At 43.4% G+C, this 26,521-nt stretch overlaps 1 protein-coding gene across 8 annotated transcripts in view; it reads left to right on the forward strand.

Moving 5' to 3' along the window:
• The window catches only part of DENND5B (DENN domain containing 5B), a 210,924-nt gene that overhangs the window by 162,115 nt on the left and 22,288 nt on the right, over positions 1-26,521 (forward strand). For all 8 annotated transcript variants that reach the window (XM_034936073.3, XM_008966315.5, XM_003813735.6 and 5 more), the window contains 6 exons: positions 4,716-4,847; positions 6,455-6,607; positions 7,469-7,547; positions 15,675-15,756; positions 17,560-17,688; positions 21,738-21,859. In XM_034936073.3, coding sequence (XP_034791964.1) covers positions 4,716-4,847; positions 6,455-6,607; positions 7,469-7,547; positions 15,675-15,756; positions 17,560-17,688; positions 21,738-21,859 — 697 coding nt within the window. The remainder of the gene's footprint in view (positions 1-4,715; positions 4,848-6,454; positions 6,608-7,468; positions 7,548-15,674; positions 15,757-17,559; positions 17,689-21,737; positions 21,860-26,521) is intronic.

Raw genomic sequence — 26,521 nt, forward strand, 5'->3', positions numbered from 1 at the left:
CAGAAATAAAGAAGAGCACAGTAGTAATCTCAGAAGAAATCTGGGGTTACTTCTAGACTGTATTATAAAAGCATTTCTTGTGAAAAGTCTCTCTCCTATATTTTTCATCTTGAAATATGTTTTTTCCTCCAGATGTTATTTTTATCATCACTTGTTTATTTTAAAGGCAGTTGCTCTGTTTTTGCAATTTGCAGAGGCAACCTCCCTTCTTGCTGTGAAGAGAGGCCTTTTGCCGCCCCCTGTATCCTTTCTGTGCATGTCCATGGAATGTTGCTATTTCTATGGCTCCAGCAGAGATGCCCAGAAGGAGACTTTGCACATGGCCCTATGGAATCCACTGTTGGCTAATAACTGTACCTGCCCCATATGTACTGGGGGCTCAGTAAATTGGTCACTCATAGGACAGCCACCATCTAGCTTGTTTTCCTTTATATAAAACAGGACATAAACTTTAAACAGTGCTTAATTTTTTGTTTGTTTTTGAGACGGAGTCTCCCTCTGTCGCCAGGCTGGAATGCAGTGGCGTGATCTTGGCTCACTGCAGCCTCCACCTCCTGATCTTCCTGCTTAGGCCTCCCAAGTAGCTGGGACTACAGGCACGTACCATGCCCAGCTATTTTTTTTTTTTTTTTTGTATTTTTAGTAGAGACGGGGTTTCACCATGTTGGCCAGGATGGTCTCAATCTCTTGACCTTGTGATCCTCCCACCTTGGCCTCCCAAAGTGCTGGGATTACAGGTGTGAGCAACCTTGACCAGCCGACAGTGGTTAATTTTTAATCCAGTAATTGACTTTAAAAAGTATTCAGGGGCCAGGCGCAGTGGCTTACACCTTTAATCCCAGCACTTTGGGAGGACGAGGTGGGTGGATCACTTGAGAACAGGAGTTCGAGACCAGCCTGGCCAACATGGTGAAACCCCGCCTCTGCTAAAAATACAAAAACTAGCTGGGTGTGGTGGCATGTGCCTGTAGTCCCAGCTACTCAGGAGGCTGAGGCAGGAAAATTGCTTGAACCTGGGAGGCGGAGGCTGCAGTGAGCTGAGATCATGCCACTGCACTCCAGCCTGGGCAGCAGATCAAGACTCTGTCTCAAAAAAACAAAAACCAAACAAAAAAGTATTCAGGCTGTGCGGTGGCTCACACCTATAATCCCAACAGTTTGGGAGGCTGAGGTGGGGAGATCATTTGAGATCGGGAGTTCGAGACCAGCCTGGCCAACATGGTGAAACCCCATCTCTACTAAAAATACAAAAATTAGCCAGGTGTTGTAGCACGCGCCTATAATGCCAGCTACTTGGGAGGCTGAGGCAGGAGAATCACTTGAACCCAGGAGGTGGAGGTTACAGTGAGCCAAGATTGCACCACTGCATTACAGCCTGGGCAACAGAGCGAGACTCTGTCTTAAAACAAAACAAAACAAAAAACAGGCAGGGCGTGGTGGCTCACGCCTGTAATCCCAGCACTTTGGGAGGCGAAGTTGAGTGGATCACTTGAGGTCAGGAATTTGAGACCAGCCTGGCCAACATGGCAAAACCCCGTCTCTACTAAAAATATAAAAATTAGCCAGGTGTGGTGGCCAGCACCTGTAATCCCAGCTACTCGAGAGGCTGAGGCAGGAGAACTGCTTGAACCCAGGAGGCAGAGTTTGTGGTGAGCCAAGACCGAGCCACTGCACTCCAGCCTGGGTGACAGAACGAGACTTCGTCTCAAGAAAAAAAAAAATAATAATAATAAATAAATAAAAACTAACCTTCAGACCATTTCTATAGACCTTGTTACATTTGACTTCTCTGCTGGTAATGGTTGATAGATTTTAAAAATCAAATAAACTCGCTGGGCAGGGTGGCTCATGCATGTAATCCCAGCACTTTGGGAGGCCGAGGCAGGCGGATCACGAGGTCAGGAGTTTGAGACCAGCCTGACCAACATAGTGAAACCCTGTCTCTACTGAAAATACAAAAATTACAGCCGGGCGTGGTGGCTCATGCCTGTAATCCCAGCACTTTGGGAGGCCGAGGTGGGCGGATCACAAGGTCAGGAGTTCGAGACCAGCCTGACCAACATGATGAAACCCCGTCTCTTAAAAATATAAAAATTAGCCGGGCGTGGCCGGGTGCGGTGGCTCACACCTGTAATCCCAGCACTTTGGGAGGCCGAGGCGGGTGGATCACGAGGTCAGGAGATTGAGACCATCCTGGCTAACACAGTGAAACCCTGTCTCTACTAAAAATACAAAAAATTAGCCGGGTGTGGTGGCAGGCGCCTGTAGTCCCAGCTACTTGGGAGGCTGAGGCAGGAGAATGGTGTGAAACCAGGAGGCGGAGCTTGCAGTGAGCCGAGATCGTGCCACTGCACTCCAGCCTGGGCGACACAGGGAGACTCCGTCTCAAAAATAAATAAATAAATAGCCGGGCATGGGATGTGCACCTGTAATCCCAGCTACTCAGGACGCTGAGGCAGGAGAATCACTTGAACCTGGAAGGCGGAGGTTGCAGTGAGCTGAGATCACGCCATTGCACTCCAACCCGGGTGACAGAGCGAGACTCTGTCTCAAAAAAAAATACAAAAATTAGCCGGGCATGGTGGTGCGTGCCTGTAATCCCAGCTACTCAGGAGGCTGAGGCAGGAGAATTGCTTGCACCTGGGAGGCAGAGGTAGCAGTTAGTTGAGATTGCACCACTGCACTTCAGCCTGGGTGACAGATCGAGATTCCGTCTCAAAAAATAAAAATAAACTCTGCAGTTCTCATAACATTTATGTATACTTCTTTCTGCTGCAAACATTTTTTTTTTTTTTTGAGATGGAGTCTTGCTTTTGTCACCTAGGCTGGAGTGCGATGGCACGATCTTGGCTCACTGCAACGTCTGCCTCCCGGGTTCAAGCAATTCTCCTGCCTCAGCCTCCCGAGTAGCTGGGATTACAGGCGCCCGCCACATTTTTGTATTTTTAGTAGAGATGGAGTTTCACCATGTTGGCCAGGCTGGTCTCGAATGCCTGGCCTCTGCTTCAAACATTTTTAAGAGGGTCAAAGAAATAAGAGAAAATTGAGAATTAGAGACAACTGTTAAAATGATTGGACTGGAAAAAAACATTATTTTGTTAATTTTGCCTTTCGTCACAAAGGTTGGGAGGTAGGAGGTAAACAGATTAGTTGAATCCCTAATCAGTGGGATTTTTTTTATTTGTACCAGACTTAGCAGATTATTTTCTTCCAAAGGAGAAATATATTAAATGTACAAACTCTCTTTTTTAAAGAATGCAAAGGATTTTACACATCTTCTTTTATAATATCAAGCTCTCCTCTGAAGATAGTAAGGATAGATTTCACATATGTGCCCGTGGGAGGATGTGCTGGCTTGCCGTCTCAGTCTCCGTGCTGCCCCCCACTACCAGCCAATAAACTGCTACTTTTACTATATAATGTAGAGCAGTTATTCTCTAAATATGGTCCTAAGTCACTTGGACTTTTTGGAAAATTCTGCCCTGTGATCCTGATGTAAACATAAGGTATCCAGATGATTTTTTTTTTTTTTTTTGAGATGGAGTCTCGCTCAGTTGCCCAGGCTGGAGTGCAGTGACGCCATCTCCACTCACTGCGATCTCCGCCTCCCAGGTTCAAGCGATTCTTCTGCCTCAGCCTCCCGAGTAGCTGGGATTACAGACGTCCACCACCACGCCTGGCTAATTTTTGTATTTTTAGTAGAGATGGGGTTTGACCATGTTGGCCAGGCTGGTCACGTGCTCCTGACCTCTGGTGATCCACCCACCTCGGCCTCCCAAAGTGCTGGGATTACAGACGTGAGCCACCGCCTGGCCTCTGGATGAACTTTTATAGACAGCATAGAAAGAAGAGAGAGAGCACATGTCTTGCACTAAACACATGTAGTGATTTTTTTAATAGAAATTCACTAACCAAAGCTCAAGAGCATTTGGTTAAGTTTCTGTGATACCTTAGAGTTACCACAAACCCCAAAAGTAACACTGTAATTCACTTTCTCTTGATTATAGAACAAGACAAGGTAGGGCTTTAGCAAAAACATCACAGAAAGAGGCCACCTTCACTTGGAGCACATCGTGCTTTTCAGAGTGATCCTATAGCCTTTTGGGGAGGTAGGGGGGCATGTTTTATGCCCATTTAACAAGCTGAGATGCACAAACATTAGTTGATAACACCTGAGTCATAAAATTAGTTACAACCAGATTCGAAAGCTCCTGATTTTACTGTTGTGACTTGATTATAGAGCAAAGGGTTAGATTGGAGAGCACTGCCCAGGAGGCTAGAGGTATGTTAAGTCTTACTGTATGGGGAAAGGAGTGGAGGAAATCAGTGATCTGAGAACAGCTGGGCTCCTGCAGAACCTTGGATTTGTGATCTAATACCTAAATTTTTTTGTCCCAACCACAGTCCTGACTTCACAACCTTTTGTATTCCCAATAAAAAGACTAAATGAAATGAAATGTCATCTCACTTTGAATGAGTTTTAACGTGATGGGGTTTCTGTCACTTTACTTCTCACAGGAGTTAACAGTTGTTATGGGGTGGCATATGAGTGTCCTCTGTCTTTTAGTACACTAAAACATTAATTGTTGTTATATGCACATAACACTTACGGACTTTTTTGCATTTCATTTGTCTCTGCACTTGTTTGTATAAGGTTAAGAAGATTAGAAGAATAGCTAATGTTTACGCGTTAAAAATACTCCTTGATTTTTTAGAAATATATGCAAGAGGCACGAAGTTTAGGAAAAAACCTGAGGCAACCCAAACTGTCAGACCTCTCTCCTGCAGTTATTGCACAGACCAACTGTAAATTCGTAGAAGGCTTATTAAAAGAATGTAGAATGAAGGTATGTATTATTCACTGATGCCAGACAGTGTGCATTCATGTTTACACCATGTGTGAGGCTAAGATGAACTGAGTTAACCCCCATTTAAGCATGTAATTTTGCTAGAAGAAAACTTTTACTGTGGCATTGACCTCATGTGCTCTTTACTGGGGTATTGAACCTCCATGGGTTCTTCATTGCCGACAGAATCAATGACATGAGAGCCTTCTACCATTTTGCTCACCTTTTCAGACATTGCTCTCCTCCTCACCAACATGAACGGATGTCTTAAGCAACTCATAATTTGCGTCAGGAATGTTGTCATCTTATGTGAAAGGCAACACTTTTGTGTCTGTGTATGCACCTGTGTACAACCTTATTTGTGCCTGTACATGGTTTTTGTCCCCATAAGGAAAAATACCTTAGCTGTGTTGTAGGTTTGTGTATATTGCACAACGTTCTCCTCTCAGAAACCTGTGTTTATTGGAGGTAGCAGTACAAATTGACAAAACTTAAAACATCATTTTAGCTAATGATTTTATTTATTTATTTGACAGTCATTTCTTGAGTACCTTCTCTGCATATTCAATAAATGTACTACTATTTTCAGCATCAGTATATAGTGGTGAATTAAAGTTCTTGCCTAAAAAAGCTAGATTCTCTCTCATTTTACATTTTATAAAAGCTACTAAGACTGATGCAAATTAACTTACATGAAACTGATTTCCATTTTCTTTCCATTTTTTGGTGCATGCTTGATGAACAAAGAAAAGATAAAAAAGGAGAAGTAAAGTCCTGGTTCATTCACAAATTAGAGTTCTCAAAAAATTTAGAGCTGCCCATTTGTATTCTGGTTTTTACCTAAGTGCAATCAAACTAAGTGCAAGAATCTTTAGTATGCTAAGATGCTGGGGCAGTGATAGGGCAAGTTGTGGTGGCAGGATGGGGTTCCATATTCTGACAGTACCTTTTCTTTTTTTATTGTTTTTTGTTTTTTGAGACAGAGTCTCGCTCTATCACGCAGCAGGCTGGAGTGCAGTGGCATGTGATCTCAGCTCACTGCAACCTCTACCTCCCGGGTTCAAGCAATTCTTCTGCCTCAGCCTCCCAAATAACTGGGATTACAGGCGTGTGCCACTACTGCCCGGCTAACTTTTGTATTTTTAGTGGAGACAGGGTTTCACCATGTTGGCCAGGCTGGTCTCGAACTCCTGACCCCAGGTGATCCACTTGCCTGGGCCTCCCAAAGTGCTGGGATTACAGGTGTGAGCCACCATGCCCAGCCCTGACAGTACATTTTCTAAGTCTGCTGTAATTCCCCAATATCACAGAAGTTAATAATTTGACAACTGTTGCACATAAGCATCTTTTCAACATGGGGATGCCTTACAAATATTATCTTATATTCTCTTTAGTCACACTCCATTTTTCTGACAAAATAGTGACATATAAATTATATTAGTCCAGTTAGTTGAACATCAAGATTAAGAGATTTTTTTCCCAAGGTGATTACAAATCTGCAAATAGAAGTATAATGAAGGGAAACCAAGTCTCCTACTTCAGTAATTGACTTGTTGGTTTTTGGTTTCACTGCTGGGGTGCCTTATGACTACACGTGATATTCTTAGACAAAGCGCATGTTGGTGGAGAAGATGGGACATGAAGCGGTGGAACTTGGCCATGGAGAAGCAAACATCACCGGCCTGGAGGAGAACACCTTGATCGCCAGCCTTTGTGACCTGCTGGAGAGGATATGGAGCCATGGCTTGCAGGTCAAGCAGGTAACAGTTTTAGGAGGTCCTGGTGACATGGCCAGTTAAGAGCCCTGTTAAGAAATGTAACAAGGAGACAAATATGTCATTAAAAAAAAAATAGGCTCTTTTGTCACAAGGGGACTAGAAAAATGCCACAGGCATTTTAATTTCAGAAAAAGAAAATATAACCCATGAGCAGGAGGTGGTTTGGGGCTCTTTCCTGCTAAGCGGGAAAGGATGAAATAGCACATCATTGCAGAGGCTGTATCCCTAGTAAGTTCCATTAAATGTTTGCCTTTGTCACTGTCCAGAATTAACAGTTCCTTACCATTTTAAGTTATCTAATAATTCAGGCTGAAATCATTCAAATGGTCTCTTTGCTTTTGTCTCTCTAGTCTCCCTTTCTGATTTTTTTCTGATGTGTTCATGTTTCTTTCTTCTTCCCTTTTTCTCTTTCTCCTCTCACCTCGATTTTTTTCTCTTATCGCCACTCCATATATCCAAACATATTTTACATGTAGATGTGCACAAGTACATTCTGTGCTGCTAGAGCATTTTAATTCCATGGTTACTAATGTAGCCCATGTAGACAGCCCTAATTACATACAACCAAGTAACAACCTAGCAGACATCAGAAATCTTCTGCCTGCCATGCTGGCCCTTTGCTTAGCTGCTTCCTTTTCCCAGGCTCTTGGTAGTCTTGTCAGTGAGGTACAGGATGACCTTTATGATACATGCAGAAGATGCTCAGAATGTCACACAACTAGGAATGAGTGAGCTTGGGTCACCAAACTTCTAAATGGCTATTGGAATATGAATGATTTGGATGAGAAATTATTTTTTGATGAATTATTTCTTATGAAATTTTTACACATCTTGTACTTTCAGGGGAAGTCGGCTTTGTGGTCACATTTAATTCAATTTCAGGACAGAGAAGAGAAACAAGAGCACCTTGCAGAATCACCAGGTATGACATCATTGGTAAAGAACTAGCAGCACTGGACTCTGAGAAGACTCAATACTATTTGGCCTTGTCTTGATCTCTTTCTCTCTCAAGCTAAAATTTACTCATTTTGCCAATAATGGGATAAAGTAGAAGGAGCAATATTACTTACTAACTGTGAGACCTGGGAAAAGTTACTTGCCCTTTCTGAAGTCCTGCTTCGTCATCTATAAAATAGGGAAAATGAGATTACCTAGGCTAGAACGGTCATGCTGATCAAATAAGGTATCATGTGAAAACCCCCAATGAATTGTAAATGGCCATACAAGGATACATTACTCTCACTAGCATTAGAATTTTTTTTTTCTTAAAAGTTTTATGCTGGGCACGGTGGCTCACACCTGTAATCCCACCACTTTAGGAGGCCAAGGTGGGCAGATCACCTGAGGTTAGGAGTTTGAGACCAGCCTGGCCAACATGGTGAAACCCCATCTCTACAAAAAATGCAAAAATTAGCTGGGCGTGGTGGCAGGTGCCTGTAGTCCCAGCTACTCGGGAGGCTGAGGCAGGAGAATCACTTGAACCCGGGAGGCAAAGGTTGCAGTGAGCCGAGAAGGCGCCACTGCACTCCAGCCTGGGTGACAGAGCAAGACTCCATCTCAAAAAAAAAAAAAAAAAGTTTTTATAACCATCATTAATGATCTTTCAGGGAGAAAATATGTACATATGTCTCAAAAATTTCAGGAGTTGAATCTCTCTTCAATTTATAGAAAATATAACATGTTAGAAGTGTCATAATTTTTTAGCTAATTATGTAGGGTTTTTTAAGCTAAGTGTTCTACCTACTGTGTATTTTTCACAACAACACATGCTTTTCTTTATGTAAAATAACCATTTATTTCACAAAAAAGTAGAAGTAACTATGGGAAGCTAATTGAGATAAAATGCTTTATACTGAATCAGCCATTTCGGAACCTTTTCAAAAAGTATGGATGACTTTGGACATTCAGAAATGTTTTAGATGGAGTCTCGATCTTGTCACCCAGGTTGGAGTACAGTGGTACGATCTCGGCTCACTGCAACCTCTGCCTCCCAGGTTCAAGTGATTCTCCTGCCTCAGCCTCCTGAGTAGCTGGGATTACAGGTGCATATCCCATGCCCGGCTATTTTTTTTTTAATTTTTATTTTTGAGACAGAGTCATGCTGTGTCGCCCAGGCTGGAATGCAGTGGCGCGATCTCGGCTCACTGCAAGCTCCACCTCCCGGGTTCATGCCATTCTCCTGCCTCAGCCTCCCGAGTAGCTGGGACTACAGGTGCCCACGACCACGCCCAGCTATTTTTTTTTTTTTTTTGATTTTTAGTAGAGACGGGGTTTCACCGTGTTAGCCAGGATGGTCTCCATCTCCTGACCTCGTGATCCACCCGCCTCGGCCTCCCAAAGTGCTGGGATTACAGGAGTGAGCCACCATGCCTGACCTTAAAGACCCTTTTATTCATCCTAATTTCTTTTCCCTCACTGCCCCTAGAGGGCAACACTATCCTAAATGTAGTATTTATTGTTAGAAACCTAGTGTTTAAATGTATTTAATCAGACAGCTAGGAATATAAGCTGACTACATTGCCCTGGAGCTCCTGTAATCAGAATGCCAAGGTTCTGTTGTCCTTGGCTGTAACTATATTTATAAAGATTCAGATAAAGTTTAAAAGCATTCTCTAGTGTCCATCTTCTCTGCCAGTTTTTCTGTTAAAAAAATAGTAATGAGGCCAGGCGTGGTGACTCAACGCCTGTAATCCCAACACTTTGGGAGGGCAAGGCAGGCGGATCACCTGAGATCAGGAGTTCAAGACCAGCCTGGTCAATATGGTGAAACCCTGTTTCTACTAAAAATTAAAAAAAATTAGCCGGGCATGGTGGTGCGCATCTGTAATCCCAGCTACTCAGGAGACTGAGTCAGGAGAATCGCTTGAACCTGGGAGGCAGAGGTTGCAGTGAGCCAAGATTGCGCCACTGCATGCCAGCCTGGGCAACAGAGCAAGACTCCGTCTCAGAAAAGATGTATATTTATAAGAATATGAAATATGTATTAAAACATCAGTTTAAATTGAAATCTCTCATTCTTAAGGAATAAGTTGTAATTATGCAAAAATTAACAGTTTTTAAAATCTGGTTTTCCACCAAATACTTTTTTTGCCAATTATTAAGCTTCCTAATTAATGGCAATAAACAGTCTGCATTGTCATATTTAGGAAAGATCCTTAAAGATTTATGATGGGCCGGGCACGGTGGCTCATGCCTGTAATCCTAGCACTTTGGGAGGCCTAGGTGGATGGGTCACTTGAGATCAAGAGTTGGAGACCAGCCTGGCCAACATGATGAAACCCACTCTCTACTAAAAATACAAAAATTAGCCAGGCATGGTGGCAGGTGTCTGTAATCCCAGCTACTCAGGAGGGTGAAGCAGGTGAATCGCTTGAACCTGGAAGATGGGGGTTGCATTGAGCCAAGACTGCTCCGCCGTACTCCAGCCTGGGCAATGAAGTGAGACTCCATGTCAAAAAAAAAAAAATTTATGATGGATTTGAACATTATTCTTACTAGCATTGAATCATGATGAGACTAGATGCTGGATTATTATCATGAGTCTTCAGAAGCAGCACTAAACAGGAGTCAGAGACATTTTAAGAGTTGCAGAGGAATGGAAAGATAGGGACCATAGTGGGTAGGCAGTATTAATTTTGACCTAGTGATCACTGCACCTAGTAGTTTGAAATCCTATTTCAGAGAAAGAATTTCAGAATACAATTGGTCCTAGAACAAAGACTGTTCTTGACATATCACTCAAAAGTTTTAACCTTTAAATTTGTTGGGAGGACTGAGTGTGGTGGCTCATGCCTGTAATTCCAGCACTGTGGGAGCTCAAGGAGGACAAATTACTTGAGGCCAGAAGTTCAACACCAGCCTGGCCAACATGGTGAAACCCCGTCTCTACTAAAAATATAAAAGTCAGCCAGGTATGGTGGTGCACACCTGTAATCCCAACTACTCAGGAGGCTGAGGCATGAGTATCTCTTGAACCCAGGAGGCAGAGGTTGCAGTGAGCCAAGATCACACCATTGCACTCCAGCTTGGGCAACAGAGCAAGATGCTGTCTCAAAAAAAAAAAAAAAAAAAAAAATTGTTGGGAGGCTGGATATGGTGACCCAGTTCTGTAATCCCAACACTTTGGGAGGCCAAGGTGGAAGGATCACTTGAGCCCAGGAGTTTGAGACCAGCTGAGGTAACATAGTGAGACCCAGTCTCTACAAAAAAATTTATTTTTCTTAATTAGCCAGGTATAGTGACACACGCTTGTGGTCCCAGATGCTTGGCAGGCTGAGGTGGGAGGATCACTTGAGCCCAGGGGGTTGAGGCTACAGTGAGTGCTGTGATCCCACCACTGCACTCTAGCTTGGGTGGCAGAGCAAGACCCTGTCTCCAAAAAATAATAATAATAAATAAAAACGTTGAGCCAGTTCTTAAACTTTGCACCTTCAGACAAGGTTCTACTAAACTGGAAATGGATTTTGGCAGGGGGTAGGTGTAGAGCCCTTCCACTGAAGGGAGTGGAAATGCTGCCTTTTTTCCTTTTTTTTTTTTTTTTCTGAGATGGAGTTTCGCTCTTGTTGCCCAGGCTAGAGTGCAATGGCGCAGTCTTGGCTCACTGCAACCTCCACTTCCTGGGTTCAAGCAATTCTCCTGCCTCAGCCTCCTGAATAGCTGGGATTACAGGCGTGTGCCACCACACCTGGTGAATTTTTCTATTTTTAGTAGAAACAGAGTTCACCATGTTGGCCAGGCTGGTCTCGAACTCCTGACCTCAGGTGATCCACCCACCTCAGCCTCCCAAAGTGCTGGGATTACAGGTGTAAGCCACTGTGCCTGGCCATAAATGCTGCTTTTAAGTGGTTATTCTGGATCTAACCCAGGAATTTTGAGTCACTCTTCATCTTATCTTCATCAGAAATTATCTATTACTTACTTACCTACCTATAGACTGTACATGGTACTGTAGAAACATACAGTCCCTGCCCTCTACAAACGTGCTGTCTGTGCTACATTTATAAAATTCACCACTCCAAATAGAAAATAAATAAAATGTTTAACTTGTGTTCATTCTTTTTTTTTTTTTGGAGATGGAGTTTCGCTCGCTCTTGTTGCCAAGACTGGATGCAATGGCATGATTTCGGCCCACTGCAACCTCCCGAGTTCAAGAGATTCTCCTGCCTCAGCCTCCCAAGTAACTGGAATTACAGGCATGCGCCACCACATCTGGCTATTTTTGTAGTTTGATTCAGGCAGATGAGCAAATTCTCGTAGCCAAGAATTACATCCATGAATCTTTATTTTGAAGGAGAAAGTGGCCTATTGTTTGAGTATTTTCAATTAAGAAATAGTAATGGAAGTATACATTTACATAGTTCATAAAATTCTCTTCTAGCTGGAGTAGGATTCATGGAAACCTTCTTAGATTTTAGGTCTCTAGATAAAAGAAGTGGTTCCATTTCCTAACCCCTAATTTGCCCTCTGCTCACAGGCTTTTAAACTCTTCTCTCCAGAGTCACTAATAAATTACTGCATTCATTTCCTAGGGCCGCCATAATAGAGTACCACAAACTGTGTGGTTTAAACAACAGGAATTGCCAGGCACGCTGGCTCGCACATGTAATTCCAGCACTTTAGGAGGCCAAGGTGGGAGGATTCCTTGAGCCAGGCGTTTGAGACCGGCCTGGGCAACATAGTGAGACCCCCCATCTCTATTATTTAAAATGAAGTTTCTCACTTGTTCTCTAGTTTAAGAGGCATGATTACTTCTGGTTGTCGTGTCTCCCTCTAGCCAACTTGTTAATTATGGTTTCAACTCCCCTTTTTTCCTCTGTCAGCCTATTTCTTACTGCCTGTGTGGCCATCTTTCATTCTGTCTAATCATCTGGAGTGTAGAGGCCTTCTCTGAGCCATCTCACTTTGTCCTCAAAAAGAAAGATGTGGCCGGGTGTGATGGCTCATGCCTATAATCCCAGAATTTTGGGAGGCCAAGGCAGGCAGATCGCTTGAGTCCAAGAGTTTGAGTCCAGCCTGGGCAACATAAACATAGAGACAAAACCCCGTCTCTACAAAAAAAACACAAAAATTAGCTAGGTGTGGTGGCATGCACCTGTAATCCCAGCTATCAAGAAGCTGAGGTTGGAGGATCGCTTAGCCCGGAGGTGGAGGCTGCAGTGAGCCGAGATCATGCCACTGCACTCCAGCCTGGGTGACAAGAGTGAGACCCTATCTCAAAAAAAAAAAAAAAAAAAGAAAAAAAGATGTGCTTTCTTTAATAACGTAACACATTCCCTGCAAGTCTGGAACAATTTCCTCAGCATTTATTACCTCTTGGGTGTCAAGATGAATGGGTCTAGTGCCCCATTGAAACTCCCTCCCAAAATCGCCACAACAAATGTCCTATTTATCATCCACATGGTATGGAAGGCCCTCGAAAGTAGTGCTTTTAGATTGGACTGGCCACAACGTCTTCCTTCTGGCAACCCCATCAATACTCATTTATACCTGCCAGTGTCAAAAGCATAGGGATCCGAATACACCAAAATGTTCCCTATCTTCCTTTAGTGCCAACTTCATATATATTTATGTGTTTTGGTATTGTATCCCAGCCCCCCAAAGTAGAATGAATCTAAAACCTGAGAAAATGGCAGGTTTAATATACAGCAAAAATTCACATTCTAAGTTCTACTTATATAGGTGTATTTGCTGAGTATGATGTTGGAATTTCATTTTTATTTATAGATGGGAAGATAGAAATGAAAGGCCTAAACTCCATGGCATCTCATTGAGCACGAGACCAAACACTGCAACTACAATATATTAGCCAATAGATGTTTGCTTAGCCATTGCTATATGAGAATAATCTTTCTTCTTTCATACATAAGAGACAAAACCCCGTCTCTACAAAAAATACAAAAATTAGCCAGGTGTGGTGGCACGCACCTGTAATCCCATAATTGTTAGCTTTCATAAATGTTAGCTATTCTTAAATAAATGTTAGCTATTCAGGCTTTATAAGAGAATATTCATGGACATTGTACTTAGTGTCTATTTAGATTACTCACTTTGCATGCTGTAATTACTGTAGTTTGGACTCTGAACTTTAAGGTAGAAACTTATCAGATTGAAGAGTCTGAAATCTTAGATTTTTTTTTTTTTTTTTTTGAGACAGAGTCTTTCTCTGTCACCCAGGCTGGAGTGCAGTGGCATGATCTTGGCTCACTGCAAACTCTGCATCCCGGGTTCATGCCATTGTCTTGCCTCAGCCTCCCGAGTAGCTGGGACTACAGGCACCCACCACCACGCCCAGCTAATTTTTTGTATTTTTTAGTAGAGATGGGGTTTCACCGTGTTAGCCAGGGTGGTCTCGATCTCCTGACCTCATGATCCGCCCGCCTCAGCCTCCCAAAGTGCTGGGATTACAGGCATGAGCCACAGCGCCTGGCCTTTTTTTTTTTTTTTCAGAGACAGTCTCATTCTGTTGCCCAGGCTGGAGTGCAGTGGTGGGCTCAGGTGATCCTCCCACCTCAGCCTCCCAAGCAACTGGTGCTACAGGTGAACACCACCATGCTCAGCTGATTTAAAAAAAAAAAAAAAGCTAATTAAAAAAAAAAGACATATATATATTTAGCTTCCCATTGTCCAAACCCATATAATTATTTGCAAAAACGGGGTCTTTCTGTGTAGTCCAGGCTGGTCTCCCTATGTTTCCCAGGCTGGTCTTGAACTCCTGGGCTCAAGTAATCCTCCTGCCTTGGCCTCCCAAAGTGTTGGGATTACAGGAGTGAGCCACCGTACACAGCTTAGATTTTTTTTCAAACACTCAAGAGTATAATTGTGTGACTTCAATTCATGAGCCCAGAGATGTTTCACATTTTTAGTAGCTTAATTTATATACATTGCTTTCATGTGTAATTATCTAGAGCTATTAGAACAAGTAACTAGAAAGTAACTGGCCAGGCATGGTGGCTAACACCTGTAATCCCAGCACTTTGGGAGGCCAAGGCGGGCAGATCGCTTGAGTTAAGGAGTTTGAGACCAGCTGGCCAACATGGTGAAACCCCGTCTCTACTAAAAAATACAAAAATTAGCTGGGCGTGGTGGCGCACTCCTGTAGTCCCAGCTACTCGGGAGGCTGAGGCATGAGAATTGCTTGAACTCAGGAGGCGGAGGTTGCAGTGAGCCAAGATCACGCCACTGCACTTCAGCCTGGCAACAGAGCAACAGAGCAAGACTATGTTTAAAAAAAAAAAACAAAAAAAAGTGCCTGGTCCTTATGGCCAAAATTTGTACACATTGCATTGTTTGCTAGGTAGTCTTTTGTGATTCATTTAAAATTTCCAAAAGCAGTTCCAGATTACATAGAAAGAAAATAGCTGGGTCTGGGCACGGTGGCTCACGCTTGTAATTCCAGCACTTTGGGAGGCCGAGGCAGGCGGATCACCTCAGATTGGGAGTTCAAGACCAGCCTGACCAACATGGAGAAACCCTGTCTCTCCTAAAAATACAAAAAATTAGCCAGGTGTTGTGGTGCATGCCTGTAATCCCAGCTACTCGGGAGACTGAGGCGGGAGAATGGCTTGGACCTGGGAGGTGGAGGTTGCGGTGAGCTGAGATCGTGCCATTGCACTCCAGCCTAGACAACAAGAGCGAAACTCCATCTCAAAAAAAAAAGAAAAGCAAATAGCTGATTTACTGTGTTAATAATATAGCCCATCCTGGGCAACATAGGGAGACCCCATCTCTACAAAAAATTTTTAAAATGAGCCATGTGTGGTGGTGCACACCTGTAATCCCAGTTACTCTGGACAGGGCTAAGTTGGGAGGATCGCTTGAGCCCAGGAGGTTGAGGCTGCAGTGAGCCATGATCATGCCACTGCAAACTGCACTCCAAGCTCAGTGACAGAGCAAGACCCTATTTTCTTTAAAATTTGTTTTTTGACATTTTGGGCTAGATGATATATATTGTTAAAATTTGTTCTTATCAAAGCAGTTTCAAAGTATTTAATATGAACCATGTATATTTTTTATTACTTTTCTAATATTTTGTTGATATTTTTCTACATAGTTGCCCTCGGACCAGAAAGAAGAAAATCTGACTCAGGAGTTATGTTGCCAACGCTCAGGGTCTCTCTTATTCAGGACATGAGGTATTTGTTATTAATACATGTGTTAGCATTTGGTGATAACTTTGAAGTATTTTGTGGCTTTTAACTAAATTGCTCAAATAATTATGGCTGTGTTTATTTTTGGCTTATGTATTCTGAAGAAAGCATTTTTTATGATTTCATTTATTTTATTTTTATACCATTGTAGTGTTTGCTGACATTAAATCCAAATGGAAGATGCAGCTGAGAAGAATTTTAAGCATCTCTAAATTTTTTTATTTTATTTTACTTTTGCGACAGGGTCTTGCTTTGTCACCCAGGCTGGAATTCGGTGGTGCAATCCCCACTCCCTGCAGCCTCAACTTCCCAGGCTCAAGCAATCCTTCTGCCTCAGCCTCCCAAGTCGCTAGAATTACAGGCACCTGCCACCACACCCAGCTAATTTTTTTGATTTTTAGTAGAGACAGGGGCTTTTTTTTTTTTTTTTTGAGATGGCGTCTCATTCTGTTGCCCAGGCTGCAGTGCAGTGTCGTGATCTCAGCTCACTGCAACCTCTGTCTCCCGGGTTCAAGCAATTCTCCTGCCTCAGCCTCCTGAGTAGCACAGGCATGCGCCACCATTCCTGGCGAATTTTTTGTATTTTTAGTAGAGACAGGGTTTTACCATGTTAGCCAGGATGGTCTCGATCTGACCTCATGATCCACCCGCCTCAGCCATCCAAAGTGCTGGGATTACAGGCGTGAGCCACTGTGCCCGGCCGAGATGGGGTCTTATGTTGCCCAGGCTGGCCTCAAACTCCTGGGCTCAAGTGATTCTCCCGCCTCGGCCTCCCAAAGGGCTGGGATTACAGACGTGAGCCATTGTGCCCGTCCTAAACTATTTTATAGCTTCTTTTGTTCAGTTTTTAAAACTCCCTTAAATACCTCTGCCCACCGAAGAAAGTACAGAAGAAAAATTCTGCAAATAATGGCAGAATATGTGGCAGAACAATTGCAATCAGGTAGATTTAGTTTGAAGCAAATACATATCTGAGAATCATCACTTGGAATTACTGTTAAGAAATCTTTAGAAGACTTCAAGATATCTAACACAGATTTATTGAATGAGGAAGGCAGAGGCTTTTAACTTTTAAATATTTTAGGTACAATACTTAGTCAACTCTTACAATGTATGGGTTTAAAGCAGTGTCATAAGATCCAAGTGCAGTGGGTCATGCACTTTGGGAGGCTGAGGGAAGAGGATCATTTGAGACCAAGAGATTGAGACCAGCCTGGGCAACATAGCAAGACCCTGTATTTTAAAATATTTAAAATAATTAAACAATTAAAGGTTATCAATGCAGTCTGGCTTATTTTCTCTAATGCCATAGAAAGTAAGATTTCATATTTTCCATATGTTGTCCAGTGCAACTTGAAAAGTAATTCAGTGGATTAAAGTTGTGACTGATATTTAATTATGCTATAGAACAGTTATTTTGAAAAGAAACTTGAGTATTCACCCTGTTTCATTACTTTTTTTGGAGCATCAGGAATAACCAAATTCTTATTTACAGATATCTATGAGTCTGCCACAAGGACATAATAAAGCCTGAAAGAGTGAATAAGTGTTAAATGCTTTATCTTACCACATTGTCCGTGTGCTTGTGTTGTAATGGCAATTATGATGTGAGACTAACTTCATGATTCAGATGGAACCTTCAAAGATTTAATCAACATCAATTGTATATTATCCATTGCTCCCTTTAAGTATAAACCTTTCTGTGCCCAGTACTGTTCACTCTTTACTTCTTTTCTAGTCAGGGTTATCCTTAAAATCTACATCTTTGCTGTTGCCACTATTCTTTAGGCATATTCAAAACATGAGTGAGATCAAGACTGATGTTGGACGAGCTCGGGCGTGGATAAGACTGTCTCTAGAAAAGAAGCTCTTGTCCCAGCATCTTAAGCAGTTGCTTTCTAACCAACCACTCACCAAGTAAGATACCATCTTTGATACATTTCTGTTTCTATAATCCATGTGCGTACAAAACAAGTTGCATAAACTGACAAACTGGCTTCTTCAGTATGAAGTGCTGTATCCTGTGCACACGCATTCTTCATTATCTAACAGGTGTGTGCTTTGAAAACTGTTTTGATGTAATACTTGATCGTTTCGGGGGGACACACCAAATTTAACAGCCAAAGGCCAGATTGCAGTTGGGCATGGTGGCCATTGCCTGTAATCCTAACATTTTGGGAGGCCAAGGTGGGAGGATCACTTGAGTCCAGGAATTCAAGACCAGCCTGGGTAACATGGTGAAACCCCGTCTCTACAAAAAATAAGTTAGCAGGGCATGGTGCCGCACACCTGTAGTCATGGCTATTCAGGAGGCTGAGGCAGGAGAATCACTTGAACTTGGGAGGTGGAGGTTGCAGTGAGCCGAGATCATGTCACTGCGCTCCAGTCTGGGCGACAGTGCAAGACTGTCTCAAAAAAAAAAGGCCAGATTGCTCTGCCAGAATCAGGCAAAAAGCTGGCTAGTTCACACAAGCTGACAGTAACATCCAAAAGATAGGTTGAATTTATATAAACCTTATATTATATTGTATAAACCTTATATTGTAAAACCTGTATACAGGTTGTATACAGATAAAACCTGGAGTAAAAAAAGAAAGAAATAATAAAGTTCTGTGAGGAGGTCCCAGTAAAGGGCTTCTTCTGAGAGCCTTGCATTCAGTAGTTTAGGGCAAGGGTTCCCAGCCCTTGGGCCATGGACCAGTACTGGTCTGTGGCCTGTTAGGAACCAGGGCTGCACAGCAGGAGATGAGCCGAGGGCAAGCAAGCATTACCGCCTAAGCTCCGCCACCTGTCAGATCAGCAGCATTAGATTCTCAAAGGAGCATAAACCCTATTGTGAACTGCGCATGTGAGGGATCTAGGTTATGTGCTCCTTATGAGACTCTAATGACTGATGATCTGAGGTGCAACAATTTTATTCTGAATCCACCTCCCCCTCCCCAGCCCCTGCGACAGCCATGGGAAAATTATCTTCCATGAAACAGGTCCCTGGCGCCAAAAAGGTTGGGAACCACTGGTTTAGAGCCGGGAAACCAGTCAAGTACATGTCAATTAATTGTTAACTTTTAATTTCTTCTGTTTACTCTATCAAGAAACCCTCTTCAAGGTCAGGTGCAGTGGCTCACACCTGTAATCCCAACACTTTGGGAGGCCAAGGTGGGCAGATCACTTGAGGTCAGGAGTTCGAGACCAGCCTGGCCAACATGGCACAACCCTATCTCTACAAAAAATAAAAAAATTAACCGGGCATGGTGGCAGGCACCTGTAATCCCAGCTACTTGGAGGCTGAATCAGGAGAATCACTTGAGCCAATATTGGGCCACTGCACTCCAGCTTGGGCAACAGAGCGAGACCCTGTCTCAAAAAACAAAAACAAAAAAAAGAAGCTGTCTTGGATGAAATATATTGCCCTTATATTTACATTAGTGCTAATTTGAAGGCTAAGGACTTTGACTTCTAAGGAGCAAAGTTAGGCAGAGAATTCAACAAAGACCTCAAACAAGATAGCCTATTCGAGTTCCAGTGCTTTTTGTAGTTTTGTATTTGTATATATCACACTTGGATTACATACCCCCTGGAGCATTTTCAGATGAGTTTTAATGTCCAAACAGTAGGTTTGATAAAGAATGAAGTGTTGCATATAGCCTGTGAATCTGACCTTGTTTTCTTAAAACTGGCGTGGTTTTTTTTTTCCAATTACAAAAAGTTATTGGCTGGGCGCAGTGGCTCACACCTGTAATCCCAGCATTTTGGGAGGCCGAGGCGGGCAGATCACGAGGTCAAGAGATCGAGACCATCCTGGCTAACATGGTGAAACCCCGTCTCTACTAAAAATACAAAAATTAGCTGGGTGTCGTGGCGCATGCCTATAATCCCAGCTACGTGGGAGGCAGAGGCAGGAGAATCACTTGAACCCAGGAGGCGGAGGTTGCAGTGAGCCGAGATCGCGCCACTGCACTCCATCCAGCCTGGTAACAAAGCGAGACTCTGTCTCAAAAAAAAAAAAAAAAAAAAAGGCCGGGCGTGTTGGCTCATGGCTGTAATCCTAGCAGTTTGGGAGGCCGAGGCGGGTGGATCACCAGAGATCAGGAGTTCGAGACTAGCCTGACCAACATAGAGAAACCCCATCTCTACTAAAAATACAAAATTAGCCAGGCATGGTGGCACATGCCTGTAATCCCAGCTACTTGGAGGCTGAGGCAGGAGAATCGCTTGAACCTGGGAGACGAGAGGTTGCGGTGAGCCAAGATCGTGCCATTGCACTCTAGCCTGGGCAATAAGAGCGAAACTGTCTCAAAAAAAAAAAAAAGTGATTTATGCTCATAGTGGCCAAAGTACAAAGAGGAAAATGATAATCACTTACAATCCTGCTATATAAAGAACACTAAGTATTTCACATTTTCTTCTGTACTTTTCTTCTATGCATGTTCGCTTATTAAGATATACTATATTTGCGATTCAATATCATCCTTTTTATTAGCTTAACAGTGTACCATAAACATTTCACCGCATCAGAAGAGTTTAAAATCTGAAGTCTGAATGCTTGTGTTCAAATATTGCCTTCTCTATTTAGTGTTTGAATGACCTTGGACAAGATATTTAACTTTCCTGTATCTCTCTTTTCCCCCTCTGTAAAATGACACTAGGCTGGGTGTGGTGGCTCACTCCTGTAATCCCAGCACTTTGAGAGGCCAAAGTGGGAGGATTGCTTGAGCCTGGGAGTTCAAGACCAGCCTGAGCAATATAGTGAGACCCCATCTCTACTAAAAATAAAAAATTAGTTGAGTGTGGTAGCGTGCACCTGTGGTCCCAGCAGCTTGAGAGGCTGAGGTGGGAGGCACACTCAAGCCCAGGAGGTCAAGGCTGCAGCGAGCTGTTACTGCATCCCTGCACTCCAGCAACCTGGGTTACAGAACGAGACCTCATCTCAAGAAAAATAAATAAATAAATAAAAAATAAAAAGGCACTAATAGACTTACCTCATAGAGTGAGAATTAAATGTATTAATACCTTTAAAACACTTGGGAAAGTGCTTAAATGTAAGTGTTTAATGAAATCTTTGCCCCATTTCATCTGTATCTTTAGGACTGAATCCTAAAAGTAAAATTGATGAGTCAAGGGGTATGATTGGTTTAAAGTAATTGTTACCTGAATTGCTTTCCTGAAATTTTCAGTCTCACCAACTGTGAGAATGGCATTCATTTCTTCCTTGTCAACACTGGTCATCACTTTTAAGTCTTTATTAGTTTGAGAGATAAAATAGATGCATTTTTTCCCTTAATTATTAGGTTAAAAGTGTTTTATTAACTGTTTATATATCCATTTTTATGAATTGAAATAGAATGAATCTATTTTTTCAAGATTAAAGGTGTTTGTCTAAGAGGAGCTATTTATTTTTAGTCAAGGCTTAATGAGGGCCAGCCCCAGTGGCTCATGCCTATAATCCCAACATTTTGGGAGACTGAGGCAGGAGGATTTCTTGAGTCCAAGAGTTCAAGACCAGCCTGGGCAATATAGCGAGACCCCATCTTGGAAAAAAGACATAATGGGAAAGAAACAAAAGAAAAAAAATGGCTGGGCATGGTGGCTCATGCCTGTAATCCCAGCACTTTGGGAGGCCGAGACAGATGGATCACCTGAGGTCAGGAGTTCGAGACCAGCCTGGCCAACATGGTGAAACCCCATCCCTACTAAAAATACAAAAATTAGCCTGGCGTGGTGGCACATGCCTGTAATCCCAGCTACTCATGAGGCTGAGGCAGGAGAATCACTTGAACCCAGGAGGCGGAGTTTGCAGTGAGCTGAGATTGCACCATTGCACTCCAGCCTGGGCAACAAGAGAGAAACTCTGTTTAAAAAAAAAAAGACATAATGAAAAGCATGAAAAGTACATGATACTACTGTCTTGGGTTTTTTTTCTTTTTTCTTTGATACTACTGTCTTGTGCTTGTCTTACCCTTTCCTAGGAAGCTTTATAAGCGATATGCTTTTCTACGTTGCGAAGAAGAAAGAGAGCAGTTTCTTTACCACCTTCTTTCTCTCAATGCTGTGGACTATTTCTGCTTCACCAGTGTGTTCACCACTATCAGTAAGTCTAGAGAATTGACCGTTAAGGGTTACGGAGGTGACCAATGCAATAAAAGCATTTATATTTTTTAAAGCAAGATATGCCATAGTACATGTGACATTGTGACATACCCCCAGGTCTCTGTTGAGGAGTAAAGGATATTCCCCAAATGCTAGGAGTGCTACAGGAAACCCTTGGCTGTCAGGCTTTAGAGAACGCCTTACTGAAGAAAAGTACCTCACTGGAGATGATACCTTCTGCCAGTTCCAGCCAGCATCCCATGACTGAACAAAGGGCTGTCCCGGAGCTCACCATGGGGGTTAGATAGATGAGGATTTCATTGAGACTGCATCGAAGCTTAACATCTTGCTTAACCAATCCTGCTTTCCTTCTCACATGTTGGTCCCAGGAGCAGCATTGTCCATGCTAATTTCTGACTCAGAGATTTCTTCCCAAGAAACCCAGTCTTTGATAGGAAATGTTACCTATAATAGATGTGAAAAGGAATGTTTTATTAAGTAAATATTTCAATATCTTAACGAAAACACATAAAATCAAAGTATCTGTGTGTTAATAATAAACTTATGCAATTGGACATCATTCAACTTTGGAAGGAAATGCTGATTGGAGAATTTTTTTTTTTTTTTTTGATACAGAGTCTCACTCCATCACCCAGGCTGGAGTGCAGTGGCATGATCTCAGCTCACCACAGCCTCCACCTCCTGGGTTCAAGGAATTCTTGTGCCTCAGCCTCCTGAGTAGCTGGAATTACAGGCACGCCCCACCACACCCGGCTAATTTTTGTATTTTTGGTAGAGATGGGGTTTCACCATGTTGGCCAGGCTGGTCTCGAACTCCTGACCTCAAGTGACCCACCTGCCTCAGCCTCCCAAAGTGCTGGGATTACAGGCATGAGCCACCACGCTGGACCTGGAGATTTTGTTGTTTTTGTTGTTGTTATTGTTGTTTTTGGTTTTTTTGAGATGGTGTCTGGCTCTGTCACCCAGGCTGGAGTGCAGTGGTGGAATCTCAGCTCACTGCAACCTCCGGTCCCCTGGGATCAAGCGATTCTCCTGCCTTAGCCTCCTAAATCACACATCTGTATATAGGCATATGTCACCATGCCCGGCTAATTTTTGTGTTTTTAGTGGAGACAGGGTTTCACCATGTTGGCCAGGCTGGTCTCAAACTCCTGACCTCAGGTGATCCATCTGCCTCAACCTCCCAACGTGCTAGGATTACAGGCGTGAGCCACTGAGCATGTCCAAGAGATGTATTTTTTATAGAAAGCCGAATGATAGCATTTATTCTTTCCTTCATTGCTAATTCTTATTTGCAGTGGGTCCTCTTCCTTACTTTGGAGAATTTTTACTTGTATCAATTAGGAATTGCGTTTAGCTGCAAGTATCAGAAACTTGAAAACCAGTGGTTTACAGCATAGTAATTTCACTTACATAATAAAGGTCTCAAAGTAGGCAGTGGGCAGTGCTGTCACGGACCCAGGCTCATTGTCTTTTTCCTGTTAGACATGCTCTGTGTGTGCTAGTTACCTCATGGTTTCAACATGGCTGTTCTCAGCATACCTTCCAGCAGGAAGGAGAGAGTGCCAAGGAGGGGCAGGATCTGTGCTAGAAAGACATAATTTTCCAAAAAATCTCAATAAATACCACTAACATTTCACTGGCCAGAATTGTGTAGGTTTTGGCTTTCCAGTCTCTGGTAACGGAAGACAAAGGAAAAGGGAATTGGAATGGGGATTAGGCCATCCTGTAATGCCTGTCAAGTTACTATTCATTGATTAGGTTACTGCAGGTATAAGAAACTTAAAAGTTATATACAGTTTTAAAATTGGGCCGGGCGCGGTGGCTCAAGCCTGTAATCCCAGCACTTTGGGAGGCCAAGGCAGGTGGATCACAAGGGCAGGGGTTAGAGACCAGCCTGACCAACATGGTGAAACCCTGTCTCTACTAAAAATACAAAAATTAGCTGGGTGTGGTGGCGGGCGCCTGTAATCCCAGCTACTCAGGAAGCTGAGGTAGGAGAATTGCTTGAACCCGGGAGGCGGAGGTTGCAGTGAGCCGAGATTGCGCCACTGCACTCCAGCCTGGGCGACAGAGCGAGACTCCGTCTCAAAATAAATAAATAAATTAATTCATTCATTCATTAAATTAAATCGAAGAGGCCAGGCACAGTGGCTCACACCTGTAATCCCAGCACCTTGGGAGGCCAAGGCGGGTGGATCACGTGAGGTCAGGAGTTCGAGACTGACCTGGCCAACATGGTGAAACCTCATCTCTACCAAAAAATACAAAAATTAGCCAGACGTGGTGGCGCTTGCTTTAGTCCCAGCTACTCAGGAGGCTGATGTGGGAGAATCACTTGAACCCGGGAGGCAGAGGTTGCAGTGAGCCAAGATCACACCACTGCCCTCCAGCCTGGGTGACAGGTTGAGACTCTGTCTCTAAATAAATAAGAAGTAGTAGCAGTAGAGGATTCCTAAAATCCTCATTATATCTGTAGATTTCTCTTCATCTGAGTAACTCTTTCAATTTGAGGAATTCTTCATGAAAGAAATTTTTAAATTTAATCATATTGCTTTTTCATACTTAAACTATGAAATCACTGTTGTGCATCTGTGGGCCTTTTGCAGCCACAGAACTGCTGACCCTAAACATGCCTTTTTCTGCAGATTTTCTTAGCAGTGCAAGAAATGAGAAAAGCCTCTGGCACCTAAAATAAAGTCTTAACACTAACCTCTTCTGCTTTCAGTTTCAAAACCCATTTGATTCTGATGATTACTAAACCGTGAATATATGGCCTTTTCTCTGACATTTTCCTATCCTAAAGCCAAAATAAAAGGACACAAAGGGATACTATTCACCTAACATAAAGAAAGTCTTTTATGTAAAATTAGGGAAATGAACAATTTATCTCATTTGTTTTCCTCATCTAAGAGTGCACTGAACCATGAGCTCATATTGTGAGGCTATATCTAGGCACCTTCTTTAGTAAATGTTTTTCATCCTACTTGTAGATCTTTCAAGGAGGGCTTCTAACACCCCCTCTTACGATCAAATGGGCAGAAATCCCAAGGATAACAACAAATATTGATTCTACCCTACTTAAAAAAAAAATGGCTGGGCATGGTGGCTCACACCTGTAATCCTAGCACTTTCGGAGGCCGAGGTGGCGGATCACCTGAGGTCAGGAGGTCAAGACCAGCCTGGCCAACATGGGGAAACCCTGTCTCTACTAAAAGTACAAAAATTAGCTGGGCATGGTGGGCGCACACCTGTAATCCCAGCTACTCCAGAGACTGAGGTAGGAGAATCGCTTGAACCCGGGAGGCAGAGGTTGCAGTGAGCTGAAATTGCCCCACTGCACTCGAGCCTGGGCATCAGAACAAGACTTCTTCTCAAAAAATAAATAAATAGTGGCCAGGTGCGATGGCTCACACCTGTAATCCCAGCACTTTGGGAGGCCTTGGTGGGTGAATCACGTGGTCAGGAGTTCAAGACCAGCCTGGCCAAGATGATAAAACCCCGTCTCTACTAAAAGTACAAAAATTAGCTGGGCACGGTGGCAAGCCCCCGTAATCCCAACTACTTGGGAGGCTAAGGCAGGAGAATCACTTGAACCCGGGCAGCAGAGGTTGCAGTGAGCCGAGATTGCACCACTGCACTCCAGCCTGGGAGATAGAGTGAAACTCTGCCTCAAAAATACATACATACATACATACATACATACATACATGGCAGGTGGCTCATGCCAGTAGTCTTAACACTTTGGGAAGCCAAGGCAGGCAGATCTCTTGAGCTTAGGAGTTTGAGACCAGCCTGGGCAACATGGCAAAACCCTGCCTCTACTAAAACTACAAAAAAATAGCTGGGCGTAGTGGTGCACACCTCTGGTCCCAGCTACTGGGGAGGCCGAGGTGGGAGGATCACTTGAGCCCAGGAGGTGGAGATTGCAGTAAGCTGAGATCGTGCCACTGCACTCTACCCTGGGTGACAGAGCGAGACCGTGTCTCAAAAAAAAAAACTTTAAAATTTTACAATCAGGCCAGGTGCAGTGGCTCATGCCTGGAGTCCCAGAACTTTGAGAGGCCAAGGCAAAAAGATCGCTTGAGTCCAGTTCAAGACCAGCCTGGGCAAAATAGTGACATCCTGTCTCAACAAAAGAACAATTAAAAAGTTAGCTAGGGGCCGGGCACGGTGGCTCATGCCTGTAATCCCAGCACTTTGGGAGGCCGAGGTGAGCAGATCACCTGAGGTCAGGAGTTCGAGACCATCCTGGTCAACATGGTGAAACCCCATCTCTACTAAAAATACAAAAAATAGCTGGCCGTGGTGGTGTGCAGTTGTAATCCCAGCTACTCAGGAGGCTGAGGCAGGAGAATCGCTTGAGCCCGGGAGGCAGAGGTTGCAGTGAGCCAAGATCATGCCATTGCACTCCAGCCTGGGCCACAAGAGCAAAACTCTGTCTCAAAAAAAAAAAAAAGTTAGCTAGGGGTCGGACGCGGTGGCTTATGCCTGGAATCCCAACACTTTGGGAGGTTGAGGCCAGTGGATCACCTGAGTTCAGGAGTTCGAGACCAGCCTGGCCAATATGTCAAAACCCCTTCTCTACTAAAAGTACAAAAATTAGCTGGGCGAGGTGGCAGACGCCTGTAATCCCAGCTAC

This window comes from Pan paniscus, chromosome 10, assembly GCF_029289425.2.
Source record: "Pan paniscus chromosome 10, NHGRI_mPanPan1-v2.0_pri, whole genome shotgun sequence".
Taxonomy (NCBI): Eukaryota; Metazoa; Chordata; class Mammalia; order Primates; family Hominidae; genus Pan; species Pan paniscus.